Source organism: Gorilla gorilla, chromosome 15 (genome assembly GCF_029281585.2).
Source record: "Gorilla gorilla gorilla isolate KB3781 chromosome 15, NHGRI_mGorGor1-v2.1_pri, whole genome shotgun sequence".
NCBI classification, from domain to species: domain Eukaryota; kingdom Metazoa; phylum Chordata; class Mammalia; order Primates; family Hominidae; genus Gorilla; species Gorilla gorilla.
Genome location: NC_073239.2, coordinates 92,681,031 through 92,700,921, shown reverse-complemented (window position 1 = coordinate 92,700,921; position 19,891 = coordinate 92,681,031). Strand labels below are relative to the sequence as shown.

General features: G+C 39.5%; 1 protein-coding gene and 1 long non-coding RNA gene across 51 annotated transcripts in view; one reads left to right on the top strand and one right to left on the bottom strand.

Moving 5' to 3' along the window:
* Positions 1–19,891, bottom strand: part of TTLL5 (tubulin tyrosine ligase like 5) — a 291,747-nt gene that overhangs the window by 114,045 nt on the left and 157,811 nt on the right. For all 49 annotated transcript variants that reach the window (XR_010130797.1, XM_063698039.1, XM_055361024.2 and 46 more), the window contains one exon: positions 18,223–18,377. Coding sequence is in view for 48 of the 49 variants with exons in the window: in XM_063698039.1 (XP_063554109.1) it covers positions 18,223–18,377 (155 nt within the window). In the remaining variant the exon portion in view is untranslated. The remainder of the gene's footprint in view (positions 1–18,222; positions 18,378–19,891) is intronic.
* On the top strand, positions 992–5,597 carry LOC129526531 (uncharacterized). 2 transcript variants are annotated; one of them, XR_008671203.2, is made up of 4 exons: positions 992–1,221; positions 2,807–2,945; positions 4,284–4,561; positions 5,035–5,597. It is a non-coding gene; the product is annotated as an uncharacterized lncRNA (long non-coding RNA). The 2 variants fall into 2 exon arrangements; XR_008671205.2 differs by lacking the exons at positions 4,284–4,561; positions 5,035–5,597 and adding an exon at positions 3,310–3,443.

Here is a 19,891-nt window from a genome sequence, read left to right as displayed (position 1 = left end):
AGCCAGGATGGTCTCGATCTCCTGACCTCATGATCCACCCACCTTGGCCTCCCAAAGTGCTGGGATTACAGGTGTGAGCCACTACGCCCAGCCCCCACCTCCAAGATCTTTAGCTATCTGACCTCTTACTTCCGGAAAGATTGTGTTTACCAAAATCACCCAATTGGGAATTCACTGGCCATCTAGTAAAGACCTGCACCAGAGCCTCTGTGCAAAGGATGCAGGCCCCAACTCTGGCTACCATGTAGTGCTTTTATATAGGAAAAATAAAGTGAATAATTAATTTAAAAAAACACAATTAACATACTATCCAGCAATTTAACTTCTGGGCATATACCAAAGGAACTGAAAACAGGGCGGTGAAAAGATATTTGTACACTCATGTTTGTAGCAGTTTATTCACAATAGCCAAAAAGCAGAAGTAAACCAAGTGTCTATCAATAGATGAATGAGTAAACAAAATGTAGTGTGTGTGTATGGGTGTGTATACATATATACACACACACACTCCCATACACACACATATATATCTAGATATATACACATACATATATATATGTTTAATGAAATATTTTATATTATTCAGCCTGTAAAAGGAAGGAAATTCTGGCACATTATAACATAGATAAACCCTGAGGATATTATGCTAAGTGAAATAAGCCAGTCACAAAAAGATAAGTACTCTATGATTCTACTAATAGAGATACCTAGAGTAGTCAAAATCATATAGATAGAAAATACCACAGTAGTGTCCAGGCGTTGGGGGGAGGGAAGAATGTAGAGTTACTGCTTAATGAGTATAGAGTTTCAGTTTATCAAGATGAAAAGAATTATGGAGATGGATGGTGGTGATGATTGCACAATGTGAATGTACTTAATGCTATTGAACTGTGTACAGTTCAAATGGTTAAAAATGGTTAAGATGGTAAACTTTATATTGTGTTTTACCACAATTTTTAAAATAATAATTTTTTAAATGATGATATGTGATTTCCAAGGCTAGGTCATAAAAGACATTGTGGCTTCTACCCTACTCTCTGTTGAATCACTCATTCTGAGGGAAGTCAGTTGCCATGTCATGAGGTCATGTAAGCAGCCAGTGGAGAAGTCCATGTGGAAAAGTCCATGTAGTGAGAAACTGAGGCCTCCTGTCGACAGCCAGCATGAACTCATTATGCATATGAGAGTGAAACATCATGGAAGTGGATCCTCTAGCCCCAGGTAAGCCTTCAGATAACTGCAACCCTCTTGGCTGACACCTTAACTGCAAATGTTATAAGAGAATTTGAGCCAGAAATACCCAGCTAAGCTGCTCCTCAATTCTTACAGAAACCTACAGAAGCTGAAATAATAAATGTTTATTATTTTAAGCCACTAAATGTTAGAGTAATTTGTTTTGTTGCAATAGGTAACTAATGCAATCACATTGATAAATTTTAAAAAGAAAAAAATCAGCTTTAAAGCATTATCATGTCATAGTGGCCTGCTCTCCTAACACAGCACAATTTAGGGCATATTTTCATGATGGTCTATCACTGGATTACAACACATCTCTTCATTAAAGTCTTGGGAAAGAGGCTTCAACTTTTCTGTGCTGAGAAAACTTCACAGGTGTGTAAAGTTTGATCAGTATGTAAAATATATTTGATTACATATATTTTATTTTTATTTTTAATTTTTTTGCATACATAGCAGGTGTATATACTTATGGGTTATATGAGATATTTTGATAAAGGCATGCAATGTATAATAATCACATCAGGGTAAATGCAGTATCTATCCATCACCCCAAGCATTTATCCTTTGTGTTACATACAATCCAATTACACTCTTTTAGTTACTTAAAAATGTATAATTAAATTATTTTTGACTACAGTCACCTTGGTATGCTAGCAAATACTAGGTCTTACTCATTCTATTTTTTTTTTTGTATCCATTAACCATCTCCACTTCCCCCTATCACCCCTAACCCCCACGACCCTTCCCAATCTCTGGTAACCAGCATTCTACTCTCTATCTCCACAAGTTCAATTATTTTGATTTTTGGCTCCCACAAGTAATTGAGAACATGCAAAATTTGTCTTTCTGTGCCTGGCTTATCTCACTTAACATAATGACCTCCAGTTCCATCATGTTGTTGCAAATGACAGGACCTCATTCCTTTTGTGACTGAACAGCACTCTACTATGTATATGTATCACATTTTCTTCATCTACTCATCTGATGAATACTTAGGTTGCTTCCAAATCTTAGCTATTGTGAACAGTGCAGCAACAAACACAGGAGTGCACGTATCTCTTCAATATACTGCTTTCCCTTCTTCTGGGCAGATACCTAGGAGTGGGACTGCTGGGTTGTATGGTAGCTCTATTTTTAGTTTTTTGAGGAATCTCCAAACTGTTCTCCATAGTGGTAGTACTAATTACATTCCAACTAGCAGTGTAGGAGGCTTCACTATGCTCCACATCCTCGCCAGCATCATTACTTGTCTTTTGGATATAAGCCATTTTAACTGGGGTGAGATGGTATCTCACTGAAGTTTTGATTTGCATTTCTCTGATGATCAATGGTGCTGAGTATTTTTCATATACCTGTTTGCCATTTGTATGCCTTCTTTTGACAAATGTCTGTTCAGGTCTTCTGCCTATTTTTAATTGGATTATTAGTTTTTTTCCTACAGAGTTGTTTGAATTCCTTACATATTCAGATTATTAATCTCTTATCAGATGGTTAGTTTGCAAATATTTTCTCCATTCTGTGGGTTTAACTACATATTTTAATACAACATAATGGTTCTCTTTGTCAGATGAAATGTTGAGCTGGTTGGCTCCTGTCACATGGTATAGAGCAGAGTCCATTTGCAATACACAAGAAGAGAAGCATAACATCAACCTGGTGACAAATAGAGATTGTGTGTTGACTACAGTCTGAAGAAACTTTGTCCTGTGAGTATATTAGAGTCTAATGAGGGCAGTAAATAAATAGCAACACTCAAAACAGCCACATGGTCCTGAAGGATGACTGAATGAGGAGTATAACTATAGATACCTAATGGACACTGGGAGACAATGCTCTACTTTAATATTGATTCCACCAGGTGAAATTTACTGGGTTGAGTATTGTCTTGCATCTTTTGATCCCTTCAACTGTGTTGATCAAAGTTCTTGTATGTGGAAGTGTGTTGCAAACACACAAAGAATGACAACTGCTGCCATAGCAGGTTTTTGGCCAGCTGAGTGCTAGGGTACCTTACTAGAGAAAGTCAAAGCTCAAATTGTTTTTTTTGTTTGTTTGTTTTTTTGGAGACAGGATCTCACTCTGTTGCCCAGGTTGGAGTTAAGTGACACAATCATGACTCACTGCAGTCTCAACCTCCTGGGCTCAAGCAATCCTCCCACCTCAGCCTCCTGAGTAGCTGGAACTACAGGCACATGCTACCATGCCCGGCTAATATTTGAAATTTTTTGTAGAGATGAGGGTCTCACTATACTGCCCAGGCTGGTCTCAAACTCCTGGGTTCAAGCGATTCTCCTGCCTCAGCTTCCTAAAGTGCTGGGATTACAGGTGTGAGCCACTGTGCCCAGCCCAAAGCGCAAGTTCTAATGATGGTAAGCATGCTGAGTTGTGGTTCTGGTTAAAGGAAAAAGTCCTGACCTAATCCATCTACAGAATAAAAAAGTTCTTTTTAAATGATGGTGTGTGACTTCTTGCAGTAGGCTAAAGAACTGCCCAGGTGGAAGTCCGGTCTGCGAATTTTGGGCATAGGTATGTATTTAGACTGCCTGGGATGGCAGGGAGTAAAAAATATACAGAGTAAGGGGTAGAACTGGGCTAGATCCACAATGGTAAAAAGTGTTTGCCAAATAAGAATGGGAAAGGGAAGGGGAAAGACAGTGAAAACATGAAAACATAGGTATAAAGATGCAGAAATGTTTTTTAAAAACTCCCTTGATTTCTTCATTTGACACTGATTAAAAGGGCTGACAATGGGATAAAATCCCTTTAACATGGCATACCAAGCACTTTAACTTTTCAACTTTCCCACTTTATCCTCAACCACTTACTCCCCTACTTGAATGTGATGCTCCCACAACACTGCACTTCAGGTATGCTCTTCCATACCTCCCTGCCTTTGCACAAATCTCCGCCATTTTCATCTAGTAAAAAACCAATAATTCACTCTCTGCAAAATCAATCCGGTTTTCCTCTGATTTAGCTTGTTCCTCTAAGCCCCACATGCCTTTTACTAGCATGTTTTTTGTACTGTGACTTATTCTTCACAGTGATGATTTCTTCCCTACTGGACTAACCATTGAGACAGTGAGTTCATCATTACTGGTCTTTGTACACTCAGAGCCTGGTAACATTATGGTCATGTAATGTCTGTTGAATGAAAAATGAATGAATAAATGAACATGCCTCTATCTGGGATAATAGCATACTTCACCTAAAGAAAGGAAACTCAAACAAATAACCCTTTGAGGAGTCAGAGAGATCAAATGGAAAATTTATCAGGCAGAGAACCAGAAGCCCTGGATTCCACTCCTTACTTTATCACTAGGTAAGCACGAGAATTTGCACAATCTACTTCATTTCTCTGGGTCTCCATTTTTAACATTTCTAATGTATGGGTATGGGTAAGGGTAGATGAGATAGAAATGTTTACATGGATTCCCACTTACTGGGCACGTACTCTATGGCAGGCATTATATATAGTAAAAGTGCTTTTCTTATGCCGTTTAGTTTTCATTTGCTCCTGAGAACATCCCTAGGAAGTAGGCATTTATTCTCTATTTTAGAGATAAGAATATTAAGTTCAAAGAACTTGCCCTAGGCAAAATAGCTAGTGAGTGGCTAAAAAAAGAAGGAATCCAAATTGGTCTGCCTCTTAACTACATGCTTTCAAACGTTAGGTCATAACACTTAAATGGAAGATCTTAGATATTTTAAAATAAAAAAAACTGGGAGCTTCTCAGGCCATATGATAGTCCCAAAATATGGCAGCGCTTATTTATCTTATTTTTCTCTGAGAAGGAGCCGCCTTCAGATGCTGGGGACTGGGTGACAGGAGGGTGAAGATGTACCGAACAGCAGAGTCTTGAAATATGAAACAGCCTTTCTGGATGAAAGGTCAGAACTCAGAGAACGAAAGAAAATGCAGGATGAAATGATATGAAAGAGGGAGGCTAGGGGATGGCCTGGCAGAAAAATAAGCACAGGGAGAGGAACACAGGAAGTGAGGCTGAGAGGTGCTGATAAGGGCATGGGGCTTGGCTGAGGAGAACGATGAAGGCACCTGGTGTTCCTGATGGGCAGAGCTGCGGGAGGCAGGTGGCCACGCTGAGGAGACTGGCCCACCAGTACAGCAATTCCCGCTGAAACTGGGAACTGGATGGACAAGCCTGCTGCCCTAAGAACAGTGGTGGTTAAAAGAGAGAGCTCAGCCTGGGCCTGATAGGAGAAGAAGGGAGACTTAAGAAAACAACCACCCCACAGCTCCAAAAGGAGGAGCTTGCAGACTGAAAGAGAAGCGATGACAGACAGTGCCTGGAATGGACCGTTTAATGCTTTAAACCTGTGCCAAACTAACTGAGTAACGTGAGACTAAACTGGTGATTTACCTCAATTCTGGGAGAGATTAGTCTTTGTACATCGGCAGCAGAAACAAACATTACTATTTTATAGTGATGAGTATTATTAGTACTGAAAAGACCCAATCATGTGTAACACTTTACAGTTTACAAAGCACGTTCACATATGGGATCTCATCGAATTCCCATGACAATCCAGGCATCACTTTCCACATAGCAAAATTAAGCTTTGGTTTTGTCAAATGATTTGCCCCAAGTCAGGTGGACCTGTGGCTGGCACCTAGGTCTTCCCATTCCTGGTCCAGAAATAAAATGTAGCTTACATCTCAGGAAAGAAAAAAAAAGACAGTTAACTACACAAAAGAACATACACTAAACTCTGAGAGTGGAGTTCAGAGGAAGCAGCAAATTTGGGGGCAACTGGGAAAGGCTTCAGGTGACTGTAGACTGGATAGGAGAAAGGGATTACTAAGAAGGCAGGGAAAGCACAGAGGCTGGGCCCTAAAGGTGTATTCTACCTCCCCAGCCCTTCTCCTCCAGCATAGCAGCCGCGAGTGCAATCATTTAACAAATATTTATTGTTGACATTGTGCTCAATGCCAAGGAGACAATGGTGAGCAAGAAGTTTACTCTGAGACCAGCAGTATCCGGGTTACTTGCTGTGGGGGTGGGGGTGTGTGTCATCTGTTCTTTTGTAAAAAGGGAGAAGTTCTAGCCTCAAGAGTGACACCCCAATCTATCACAGAAATGTAGGACCTCCAGTTTTTCAAACTGTACTATGTTCCCACTATGTTCCCAAAACAGAAGAGGACTCTACCACTCCGTTGGCAGGTGATCAGAAAGGGACGGAGCTGAAAACAGGGCATTAAAATGGCTATTTCATATCAGAGTCGTAGTAAAAAGCAAAAGCCAAAAGCCAAAAGGGTTGTGTTTAGTTCCTTACTCCACAATTTTATATTTGCCCTCCCAACAGCCAAGCTCCATTATGTATACTATGCACACACAGTAAAGAAAAAATGTGATATGGGAACACAGGGAGAGTCTGCAAAGTGCTGAAACAGCATACCTGGCAGCTGCTAAAACAAAACTTCAAAGATTTGGCATCTCTGAAAAGCCATCAGGCAGGACCCCACCCACTCCCCCTGCTAGCCACGGCTTCCCTGGGAGCTAGTACACGTAACCACTTCCGCATGTTTGGCTCTGTTCCCCAGAGTTACAGCAGCTCTAGAAGCCATGTCAGAACCTCCAGCCAGGCAGGTGGGGGTGGGGGTGGCTGTGGGCAGTAGAGGGAGGGTAGAGAAGCAAGACTCCCCTAACATCTAGCCATGGACACATCTCAGAAAATAAAAAGATAATGCTGGGATCTGCTTTAAAAACCCCTTCCTCTCAGTTGGCCTAGCTCTGATAGGTTAAATACTAGTTACACTGAAGCTCTGATCTTGTGAGATTCCCAAGGCATTAGAATATTCCCCTTCCAGGACCACAAATTAGTTCAAGAACAGCATCTGCAGTAAATCTCCAGATCTAAACAAAAGAAGCTCAAGACCTACAGAAGATCCTAAGAGGATATCAACAATGTACCTTTCTTAGAAACTCATTCCTTTTTACTTTTTATTTCACTAACCAAGTTTGAGTCTTTATTACATCTTCTGGGTCAACTGTCCAGTCCTGAGCTGTCCAATATGGTAGTCATGAGCCACGTAAGCTCGTTTTGAGCTTTTGACTTGTGGCTTTTATGACTGAGAAACTGAAATTTTCATTTTATTTAATTTTAATTAAAACTTAAATATACACATTTGGCTCGTGGCTACCATACTGGACATCATGGTGAATTATATCTCTCAGGAGCATGATTCCAATAGATGAAGGGCATAAGGATGAGAAATCCTAATAAGATCTGCTTGGGACATCAGGGAAGGTTGCAGGAAGACTGCAATAAACTGAGCCCTGTGCGAGAACAGGATATCCATTCACTCATGCTTTTACTCAATATTTGTACATCAATAAGCTCCTACTGCTTACCAAGGCACTGGGATACAATAACGAATAAGACAACATACACTTAAGTGAAAGAGTGATAGAAAGTAAACAGTAAACAAATAGAATAAGTGCTACAGAATGGCATAAGTGAGGATGTGGTGATGGGAAAATATACAAGGCTTATATATTTGTGTTCCAAAATATTATCTTTCATGTTTCATTAATTATTTTAATGAAAAAATAAAAACTGTATATATTTATGGTATACACCATGATGTTTTGGAATATGTTATACATTGTGGGATGGCTAAATTGAGCTAATTAACACATGCTTTACCTTACATATTTTTGTGTGTGCTGAGAAGAGTTAAAATCTACTCTCTTAGTGATTTTCAAGTATATAATACATTGTTATTAATTATAGTCACCATGTTGTACAATAATAGGCTTACTTTTGATCTGTTGACTTGGCTGACACTGAACTTATGAAGAAGAATACAAGTGGTAAGGTGGACTGGACCCAGATGCAGATGCTCACTTTGGAAATCAGGCCACAATTTTTTTGTGTTTTTGTTTTTCACATTGTGGTGTGTTGGATCCTTTTCCTTCTTCTTGAAAAAATTTGTTTTAATTATCCAAGTGACCAAAATGTCAATACAGGAAATATTTAGAATACAGAAAACAAATTAGAAAGACTCAGACTTGAGAGGTAGAAGCCTAATTATGCTATATCCCGAACAATTTATCCTTATCAGCAATACAGCCAATATCTCACTATTTCTCTAACTTTTCTACTATTTCTCATTTAGTTGTGAACTTGGAAGAAAGCAGAATGATTAATGATACTTCCTAACTCCCCCACACCAACTTCTAGGCTTTTATATGAACTAAAAAATCTCCTTTACGGATATGCCAGCTTGATTTCAGTTTCTATCACTTGATACTCCAAGTGTTTTGACTAATACATTATTTCTGACACACTCTGTCTGAGCCAGACTGGTTCCCACTTACTGTCCCTGCAAATACCTTAAATATCTTGCACATTATCTTCTTTTTCGTTCCTTTCTATTTCTTAACCTATCCGTAGCCTATACACCTGGGACTGAATTTACACCCTACCTTAAACCCTTCCTCTGCAGAACCTTATCTTTTCACCCAAGTCTTTAGTATCTTTTTTGAATTGTGAACTCATCTGAACCCATATGCCCTTTTAAAATCACTTGCTTTCTGTGTTACATGAAAAAAAAAAAAAAAAAAGTAAATGTATAGGACAGTATTACTCAACCTGAGGATGGCAAGAATGAAGACCTTTATGATGATTTACTTCTGCTTAATGAATAGTAAATGTATTTCTCTTCCTTATGATTTTCTCAATAAATTTTTTTATTCTCCAGCTTACTTTTTAGTAAGAATACATTATATAATACATATATTATATACCATATGTGTTAATTACTGTTTATCCATAAGGCTTCTGGTCAATAATGAGCTATTACTAAGAGTATGGATTACAATTCTTTGATCCTCTCAGATTCTCACATAGTGTCAAGCACCAAATATATGTGCAATTATCTCTGAAGTGATGAATATCAGCCTGTTGGCCTATCCAAGCCCCATCTACCCTTCCAGGTTCAACTCACACCTTTTCTTTTCCATGAAGTTTTCGCCAGCTTCTCCAGCCAGAGTGATACATTTCTCCTTGGAACTCTCACCACTTAAGAAAAGGTTTTCATCTTCCTATTCAATAATTAAGCACATATTGCTTTATAGTACTTGCATTAGTAAATTTTATGATCAGTAATTTTCCTTCTTGAGGACAGGGATTTGTCTGATACCTCCTTCAGGGCCCAGTCTCTCACACTGAGGAGATATTCAGTAATTTTACATGTTAACTTTTTGAGGATAACATTACTGTAACAACTATCAGATGAAATCATTTCCTAGCTGAAACATTACTTACTACCAGTTTCACCCTTGCTTTTGCACATATTTTAATTTACTAAATATTTGTTGAAGAAGGTAACAAAACTCTTTTTGAAGCTTATATTTCAAATGTCAGTACTGGGCTCAAGCAGCTAGTAAGATATTTGAGAGTATTCAACAGTATAGGCAGGGTCTTTCATTTACTTAGTTTTACTTGGTGCAACCCAGTTTCAGAAGAATGTACAGTTGACCCTTGAACAATACAGGCGTTGGGGTGCCAACCCCTGCACAGTCGAAAATTCAGGTACAACTTCTGACCCCCCACAAAAACTCAACTACTAATAGCCTATTGTTGACTAGAAGCCTTACGGATAAACAGTAATTAACACATATGGTATATGATATATGTATTATGGGACTGTATTCTTACTAAAAAGTAAGCTAGAGAATAAAAAGTTTATTGAGAAAATCATAAGGAAGAGAAATATATTTACTATTCATTAAGCAGAAGTGAATCAGCATAAAGGTCTTCATTCTCGTCATCCTCAGGTTGAGTAAGCCGAGGAGGAGGAGGAAGAGAAGGGGTTTGTCTTGCTGTCTCAGGGGTGGCAGATGATGGAAGAAAAGCCACACATAAGTAGATTCGAGCAGCTCAAACCTGAGTTATTCAAGGGTCAATTGTGATTTGATTTCCTCTAGCCTTTAAGTATATCCAATTTACTAACCTCTTTATGGCTGCCTTACCTACTATGCCAGAAAGCCTGCTTTTCTCATCTAAATCCTTTTATAGTCACATCATTGAGATGCACCCATATTTCATTCTCATCACAGAAAGATAGCAAAACTTATTTTTAAGATCAGCCAGGCCAGGTCGGGCACAGTGGCTCACACCTGTAATCCCAGCACTTTGGGAGACTGAGGCGGGTGGACTGCTTTAGCCTGGGAGTTCAAGACCAGTCTGGGAACATGGCAAAACCCCCTCTCTACAAAAAATACAAAAATTAGCCAGGCATGGTGGTGCACACATGTAGTCCCAGCTACTTGGGAGGCTGAGGGAGGATCGCTTGAGCCTGAGGAGGCAGAGGCTGCAGTGAGCTGTGATCATGCCAATGAGCTTCAGCCTGGTGACAGAGTGAGACCTTGTCTCAAAAAAAAAAAAAAAAAAAAAAAAAAAAAAAAAAAAAAAAGAACCAAGCCAAATGTGGTATCGATTATTGGCTTTGAAGTGAAATTAATATGAATCTTAGCTTGATAATTCATGAAAACCATGAGTTGTCCCTTTACTGCTCCTGAAGCATACGAATGGTCCAAGCAGGATGAGAGTTTGTAACTTATAATGAACACCTGGGCCTGCCATATGTTGTGACATTTCAAATCCCTAAGCTCTCATACACTGCCTCTCTCACTAGCTTTGCACACATCACCCAAAGAACAGTTGGCTCCATATTTAAATAAACATTTAAAATTTGGCTTTTCCTAATTATCTTTCTTTACGAGCATTTTAATGATTTATAATAACAGTTTTAATAAGTGGGTACTTACTTCACAATATAAATAAATAATGTCAACCTTAGCATTGTGATTACATATTACTGCTTTCCCTGCTATAATACTGTATTTTATGGTACGTGAGTTACGGCCAGTTGACTCTAAACTGTGTCCCAGTGTAGCAAATACCATATACCAAGCAAGTACAATTTTGTTTCTTTCAAAAAAAGGGAACTAAGACTTAGCTACTAAGAGCCTATACCAAAACTTGGTCCCACAAAGCAGCTTCAGGAAAGAGAGGACTTTTATTCCTTTGCAGATATATAGTTCTATAGTTTTATTTTATGAAAGCATAGACACAGGGAGTTTTTTCTTATTAGCATCTTAACTCCTGAGACCTTTTAAAAAAGAGTATTGATTTCTTAGCTGTACTGGGTAGGTAATACACTGAGAGTCTTTTAGCAGCGAGAAGGGCAGGTGGGTAGGATGAGATCTTTAGTTAAAGGATCAGGAAAACTGGCTGGTTTTCCTTCTAAATTTGTTGAGTCAATACTAGGTAAGCTTTAAATATGGATCATCAATGTTCTTCTACATGAGTCAGAAAGAAAGACTGTGTTTCATCACGCCTGTGATCTTCCCAGGCTCTTCCAAAGCTGGTAAACCAGTTAACTTGAAGGGATAGAAGCTGATAGAAAAACCATGCCAGTAGAATTAAACTAAATTATAAATAAAACAACTCCTATAATTTCCTAATTCTAAAAACGGAGTCTCATTTAGCTTAGTGTAAGGAACTTTGTCATATCCAGGCCTCTTAAAACCAAAATAATCATCCATATTGTATAGTTACAAAATTATAAACAGTTAAATAAGATTAAACAGTTAAATAAAAAAATTATTTGATCAGTAAATAATTTTTGTGAAACTCTGGGGTTCTCTTTTAAATCCTTACATACTCTTTTTTTTTTTTTAACGTTGTAGTTAAAAAAACACACACATAATTTAAAATGTACCATCATAACCATTTTTATGTGTACAGTTCAGGAGTGTTAAGTATATTCACATAGGTTTTGCCTCTAACAAAGTCTCGTGTGTGTGTGTGTGTACGCATATCCTAAGGAAATAGAAGGTGGTTTATCATTAATACTTCAAAGCAGTGCGGAGTGGAGTGAGAGAGGCAAACTTAACTAGAAAAACTGACACTGGCAAACTGCAAACACTGCATTCCATGCTTTATTCTGACTTGTGGATAAGAAAGATCCACGTTTTTCACTCCTGACACTCGGCCCCAGGTTCCCGAACCTATGCTACCTAGGCCCTGGTATGACGTCCAGCCAGCTATCTTTGACAGATTTCCTAAGCTTCCCAACATTCCTTTATTAGGCAGAAGCCAATCACTTTTGCTCTTGGCACAAACACTGACAGCACTCAGCTCTCTCGGTGAAGGAGGAACTGTAGAATCTGTCACAGAGCTTGAACTGATGCAGCGTATAACTCTTGAGAGGTTACGTGTCTGGCTGAGTGCGAAAAGTAGCAGAGAAAATTCAGACGGAAGTACAGGCCTTTATCATACATGTACTGGAGAAATCGTTTTCCTCAGGGGAAGGAATAGTGAAAGTTAAGACTCAGGAGAAAGGTGAGGTAAATTTTATTTTATGAAAGAGAAGAAAGAGGCATAAGGAGTGAAATATCACTCCTACAGGACTCTGAATATGAATTTTTTTTTCAGTCCCCCCGCCCCAAAAAGTAGTTTCTCTTTGATTGTGCTCTTTGGCTGGAAAGCATTGTTTATATAACAGGATAAAGTACAAAATTATAAGCTCCAAACTGCTCCAGAGAAAAGCTCTCCCAAAGCTCGACCCCCAAGATAGATGGAAAATATGAGTGTTTACTGGCTGGAACATTGAGCTGCAATGGAAATTTCAACATTCAGGAGACAGCAGAGAAAAAGGGCCTGCTGAGTAGAAAGAAGCTGACCTCCAACCAAGGGGTCAAAGAAAAAGGAAGAGTCTCTTGTTGGCCCCACTCTGATGCCTTCCCATCCTCGGCTAGAAAGGCCAGATTTCTGTTATCCAGTCCCAGGAGCGTACTGCACAGGGGTGATGGCCAGAGTGATGTAAACTAGGTACTAAACTAAGTGGTGAGCAATACCATATCCCAAGCAAGTTCAATTTCAAGTTTCTTTCTTTCTTTCTTTCTTTTTTTCTGGAAAGGGAACTGAGAGTTACCAAGAAACCTACACCAAAAAAGTAAAAAGTAAAAACCATGCTGGCCACTTTCACATACACAACTCAGTTTAATCTTACAACAACTTAATGAGGTGGATTTAACTATGTGCATTTAAAAAAAGATGGGGAAATTATGGTTCAGAAAAGCTAAGCAACTTGCCCAAGGTCACACACTTAATAAGGCAAACCTAGGTCTGTCTGACTCTAAAGTCCCTTCTCTTCCCACCATACTATGCCATCTTCCTAACAGAAACTGCTGGGCCCATTTCCTATAAAGGTAACATGCTTTTCAAGAAAGAGAAGTATTTAAAGGACTATGCTCAGAATAATTCCCTTATAACAGAGGCAGAGGATAAAAACAAAACCTTGCCATTTGGCCACTAAGTAATTTTTGAGGAACTACGGAGCTCTCTTAAATCCTTATATACTCTTCTTTGTTTAAAAAAAAAAAAACACATAATTCTAAATGTACCATCTTAACCATTTTTACATGTATAGTTCAGGAGTGTTAAGTGCATTCACATCATTCTGCAACAGATTTCTAGAACATTTTCATCTTTCACAACTGAAACTCTATACCCATTAAACACTAATTCCCCCTCCCCTCTTCCCCCAGCCCTTGGCAACCACCTTTCCACTTTCTGTTTCTATGATTTTGACTACTTTAGATGTTTCGTATGAATGGACTTATACAGGATTTGTCCTTTTGTGACTGGCTGGCTTCACTGAGCATACGACCCTCAAGGTTCATCCGGGACAGGACTGACTCCTTACACGCCCTTCTTGACACCCTTTCTTCAAATTGTCTATGCCATAAAATTCAGATCTTTGTCATATGCCGCCTGCCACTGCTGTGATTGTTTCATGTGTATACACTCCCTTTCCCTGCCAGACAGTAGCCTCTTAGTGACCAAACGTTATGTCTTCAAAAGTCTTTTAGGCCCTACCCAGCACCCAATACTGTGCTGAGAACATGGAAGATATACCCTAGAGAGTAAATTTTGAGATCGGGAACTATTCTGTTTTATTTACTGCTCCTCCCCAGCAACTAACACAATGCCTGACATATAGAAAATGCATAAGACATATTTTTAAAGGAAATTAACAAATTCAGTATTTCTGAGGACTGACTGAGAATGAAAAGATGAGAAGTTAGAGACCTGAATCTCCAGCAACATTTCTAAGAATAATCTAAAAGAAGGGAGGAAAGTATTATTAACTAAACTAGAATCAGAATCTCTGAAAAATGTGTACCTTAAAATTACACAAAGCAGAATACCAAGCTATTTATAATCTACTGTTGAATAAGAGGGCAGAAGGACAGGGTGACATCGAAAATGGTTCCAACTTCTCAAGATTTCCCACTCCTCGGTGGCATTTCAAGTTCATACAGATGTTCTGTAGAGAATGGGAGCTGGCCAAGTGGAGCAGCCCATGCCCACAATGTCTTGTCCTATCACAAAAAAGTAGGAACAAACTCACAGCTGTGCTCTTTCTGCAAATTCTCCCATCTTTCATATCGAGGAACAGACAAATCCCCAGGATGCATGTGTGAAAAAGCCAGAGGTGGATAAAAATAATTCAATGACAAATGCTGGAAAAACATACAAAGGGGCAGGAGCCAGACATTCGTGGGATTCCCTGACAGCTCGATCCACAAGGAAGGGCTGGACTGGAAAAAAACAGGGCCTCAGGTTCCTGCCAAGCTGTCTGAGGCCCTGTTCTTCCCAAATCATTCCAAGCAGCAGCCAAGACTTTACAGTAACCCTTCCATGTCTCACAAAGAAAAACGCACTAAGAACCCACTGAGTGTTCCACACCTAGAAAATCCTCCCTGATGCAGTCCAATTCCATGGAAGGCTGGCAGTAATGATGAGATGGCTCTGCACATCAACTTTCAGCTCCTAATGACTTCCCATGTACCCCAAAAATGGATAATTAAAAGGCAGCTTGAAAAATCTAATCTTTCTCATTGGCTAAAGAAAAGTTAACACACCCACGTATCAGCACCTAGAAACTGAAAACATCACTTTAAGGAAGAGAGAGGTCATAAACACTTGGTACCTGTGTCCTGGAGTCCCTACTGTATAATTCTAAGTCGGCCTTGCTTGGAGGCACACCTCAGGCTTCTAAACATGTGACTGTATTTGGCTCTAACTACTTTCTCTTCTGGAGAATGGCCTGCAATTAATCTCACTTATTACCTCTGAAAAGTAACAACAGAGGGATGGCTGGCCAAGTCCAACTCCAGAGTGTCTAGGGAACTGCAAGCTACATGGCCAGGCCTCAGACTGTCTGGGCAAGTCGTGGGCTCTTTGCCTTCTTCTCCCACAACAAAGCCTGAACAGGACTCCAGACAGACCAAAGGAACCAAGGGATTTGAGGCCCTGGGCTGAGCTTACACTGACCCAATGGGAGACGACAACCCTGAGGCTACATTTGGGGTGATTTCAAAACAGGGGGAGAACAAGGTCGTTTGATGAAAACTTGTGTGATCCATAAAATTGGGAACAATAGCAACACCATAGGGAAATGAAAAATAACACTATTTGCAGAGTTCTTGTGAGTCACCAGTTTTCATTCCTGTGGCTACCAAGTCAGTGAATTCTGACATGCAGAGATGAAAAGTACAGCTAACAATGGGATTCTCTTTACATTTTATTACAGTTTACAGGGCAGCCCCTAGTTTAGTGAATTATCAGTACTAAACTGGAATCCACTGTTGCTACTGTAGAAAAACTATTGAGAGTAACTTTTATTTACCTAGCACCTACTTCCAGGGAGATCAAAGTGCTTTAAAGGCAATCTAAAAGCTCTCAAAACAGGCCACTTCATATGTAAGTATGCTTACCCAATAAAAAGATTAAATGAATAGCTTAGGGTCACTTAATGTCAAACCAGTAATAAAACTCAGATCTCGAAGCTACAAATCCTGTATTCATTAAACTTAGTCATCCTTACGACTAAAGGAGGAACAAGAGACTAAATATCCACAAAACAGTGATTTACCAGGTATAAATGGAAACCAGGACATTGGGCTGTGCAGGTTGTATGCTGCAGGTCTGGCTGGGGCCTATATCACAGCCAAGTCTGGAAAGACCTCTGAGAATTCACTCAGGGCTCCTTTAGGTTGGGTGCCTCTGGGAATTCCATGTGGAACTGGGACTCTCAAGCTCAGGTTCCAGGCAGTGCTGGCAACCAGAGGTCACCTGGGGGTGGAGGAAAATGTCCCAGGGCTACCCTGAACTGAAATGGGACTTGAAAACTGGCTCTTGTGTTTGAAGAGGAGGTAAAGAGAAGGCTGCTGTGGGTAAAAAGAAAAGGAAAAGACCAGGGGACTTTGTGGGGATTGCTTTTTGGCTGGAATGGGTCAGAAGTAAATCGTGTAATGCACCATGAGCATTATCGCAGCCTCGTGGGCAGTCTGGCTGGGAGAAGGCCACTCACAGTACTGAACCTTAGGTCCTGGCACATCCTTAACAGAACTCATCATCTTTCATCTCACTACTAACAGGCGCTACCAAAAGAAAGCTCTAAACCCAGCCACAATTGTTATTAAAAATGTTTTCCCTCATTCCATCTACAAGTATAAAAAGTGCTAAAACTCAATTTCTCCAAAATGTGTGGTTTTAACATTTTGTTTACAGTAGGAGCAATGCCTGTAGCCTTGTCATACAGACATTATATCCAAAATTGCAGTGAAAATGTCTTCCATAAAAACAAGGCTCTGAATTTAAAATGAAAATGGAATATCTGGAAATTTTTTTATGGAAAATAAAGCTCTATGGTATAAACAGAATTTCTTGTTTACGACTGATGTTTTACAGCAGACTTCTCCTGGGGAGAGAACTGTGTGGAGGATGCTCTGCCTTAAAAAGTCCTGCGTCTTGGTCTTCGGTTCTTTATAATTCTCAGTTAAGATGATTCTTTTCGCCCCGACCACAATGATCACTGATATGAAAGACACCGTACCGCAGGATGATGTAATGTGCTTATATCTATGCTGCTTCCTGGGCAGAGCTTCTGCTTCCCAAATTAGTTCCTTAAGTAATAATTCTAACACCAATAGATACTTTACCAACAACTAGGTATTTCCTCCATGTCCAAGTCTTCAGTACCCCCTCTGAATCTCAGGGCAAAGCAGCATACTAAAAGGCAGAGGCTGGAAGTACTGGCATGGGGCGTGAGGGCTTGGTCGGGCACCTGCGGTAAAACTTCTTTGGTTGGAGGGAACAATATCTCAGCTGGTCAAAATACTTCATTGTAACAGTCACATTTCTCTCTAGCGCATTCGACTCAAGGACTGATGCAATTTAATCCATATTTAATAGGCACTAAAGCAAGATGTGCTGGGAATCCATTTCTTTTTTTTTTTAATACAGGGGTAATTAAAACACACAGCAAGACCAGAATTCAATACAGTGGTTTCTTTTTTAATGTGGAAGCTGCTTACGTTATTGCCAGAAGCTACTTGGATTTTATCTTTAGCCACATCTCTCAACTACATAAAGGAAATTTCCTTCCCACTTCCCAAATGAGCATTGTTCAGCGAGGTTGAGTTCAGTTATATGAAACTAGATAAAAAAATAAAAAACAAATATGTCCTTCAAAAGAACAGAGTCTACAGTTACTGAAACACAATGTAGTATAAAAAAAACTATAAACAACACAAGGTATTAAAAAAAAAACTAAGAGACAAGGACAAAGTGCAAAAAGTTGGCACATAAAAATGATGACTATAAGCAAGGATTAAACATAGTGTAAATTCTTGCTCTTTTACCCTAAGGTGATTTTCTTAGCTATCTCAGAAATGTCCTTTTCATTTGATATGCTAGAAAACTGTCTTACAAATAAAATGAGGCTCTCTTAGTCAGGTGCCAGAGGATCGAGGCAGGTGGAGAAAGGGCATATGCCTTAGAGCTATCTCCATACAGAACTCAAGGTGGGAATGACTTGCTTGGGACACAGGCCATCCCTGAGTAACCCAAATGCTAGTTGCAGGGCCCTTCACATACCTGCTTCCAGGAGAGCTGGAGTGATTCTCGGGAGCTTGGGGGTCTGACTGTGTAGACCATGTCGGGCCACTAGGACTGATGATGGGTCGGAAGGTTGGGGGAGTTGAAGCAATGCTTCTGTTTATGATGCCAGTTGCCAAATTCAGGTTTGTTACCTAGAAATAAAGCGAGGGAAATAACCTGACTTTACAGAGTTTTTAAAAAGCGTCATTAACAACATATAGGCAAAATCAAGTCATGGCCAACGGATGCTGACCCCTCTGAGCTGAAGCTGTGGCTGTGACAAAGGCACCCAGGAAGGAATGGCTCCTGTGCACAAAGAGCCGAAGTGAGAGTGGTCAGTGTCAGTGTAAGTTAACAAGCATTTATTTTGCTCCTACTAAGTACAGGGCACTGTACTGTGCCGGGTGCTATGAAAAACAAAGACGGATAACAAAAACAGCAAGAATCTACTGAGTAGACAATGTTCAAAGAAACCAGGTGAACTAGTCTTTCTGCCCTTGTTACCCCATCTGAATGTTCTAAATGCTCAGTAAATTTTAGTTATAAATAACATTATTATAATACACAAAGAACCCACTGATTTAGAAAGAAAAAAGATGGTTAGGAGAAAAATAGTCATGGACTTCAATAAATAATGTACAAAGAAGGAATACAATTAGCCAATTAAAGATGTAAAACTAGTCATCATTTCTACTGGCAAATGTAAATTATAAAAAAGACACGCAAATCACAAAGAAATGCAAGTCACAACTCATCATTTTTGCATATCACTTTGGTATACAATATTTAAAGATAGTATCCACAAACGGCAAAGGGTGAAATTAGGTACTTATACTACTTGTGTGACTATAAATTGGTAGAATCTTCCTAGAAATCAACTGGCAATACCTTATTAAAATATATTACAATATTTGTATACTTTGATACTACAATCTAGCTTCTGGGAACTATACAACAAAACAATTGCAGATGATTAATGACAGGTGGCTATCATAATAGCAGTCAATATTTATTAGAACTCACTAGGTGCCAAGCTATGTGTAAATGAGTACGTCGCACACATCTCATTTAAATTGCCACAAGTCTGTTGGTAAGTACCATAATAATACTCATTTTACAAGAAGGAAACCGAGGCCTATGATTGCATTGAGGCCTAGAAATAAATGGCAGAACAAGAATTCAAACCATAGTTTTTCAACTGCCAAAGCCCATTTTCTTACTCACTACATTATACTGTGAATACTGAAAATCAAGCATTGTTTTTAATACTGAAAAAGGAGATCTAAATGGCTAACAATATTGTTAAATAAATTTTGCCCTAAGTAAGACAATATTACGTATGCATTAACATTTTTTGAAAAATAGGCTGGGCGCGGTGGCTCACGCCTGTAACCCCAACACTTTGGGAGGCTGAGGCGGGTGGATCACGAGGTTAGGAGACCGAGACCAGCCTGGCTAACATGGTGAAACCATATGTCTACTAAAAATACAAAAAAAAAAAAAAAAAATTAGCCAGGCGTGGTGGCAGGCACCTGTAGTCCCAGCTACTCAGGAGGCTGAGGCAAGAGAATTGCTTGAACCTGGGAGGCAGAGGTTGTGGTGAGAAGAGATCATGCCACTGCACTTGAGCCTGGGTGACAGAGCGAGACTCCATCTCAAAAAAAAA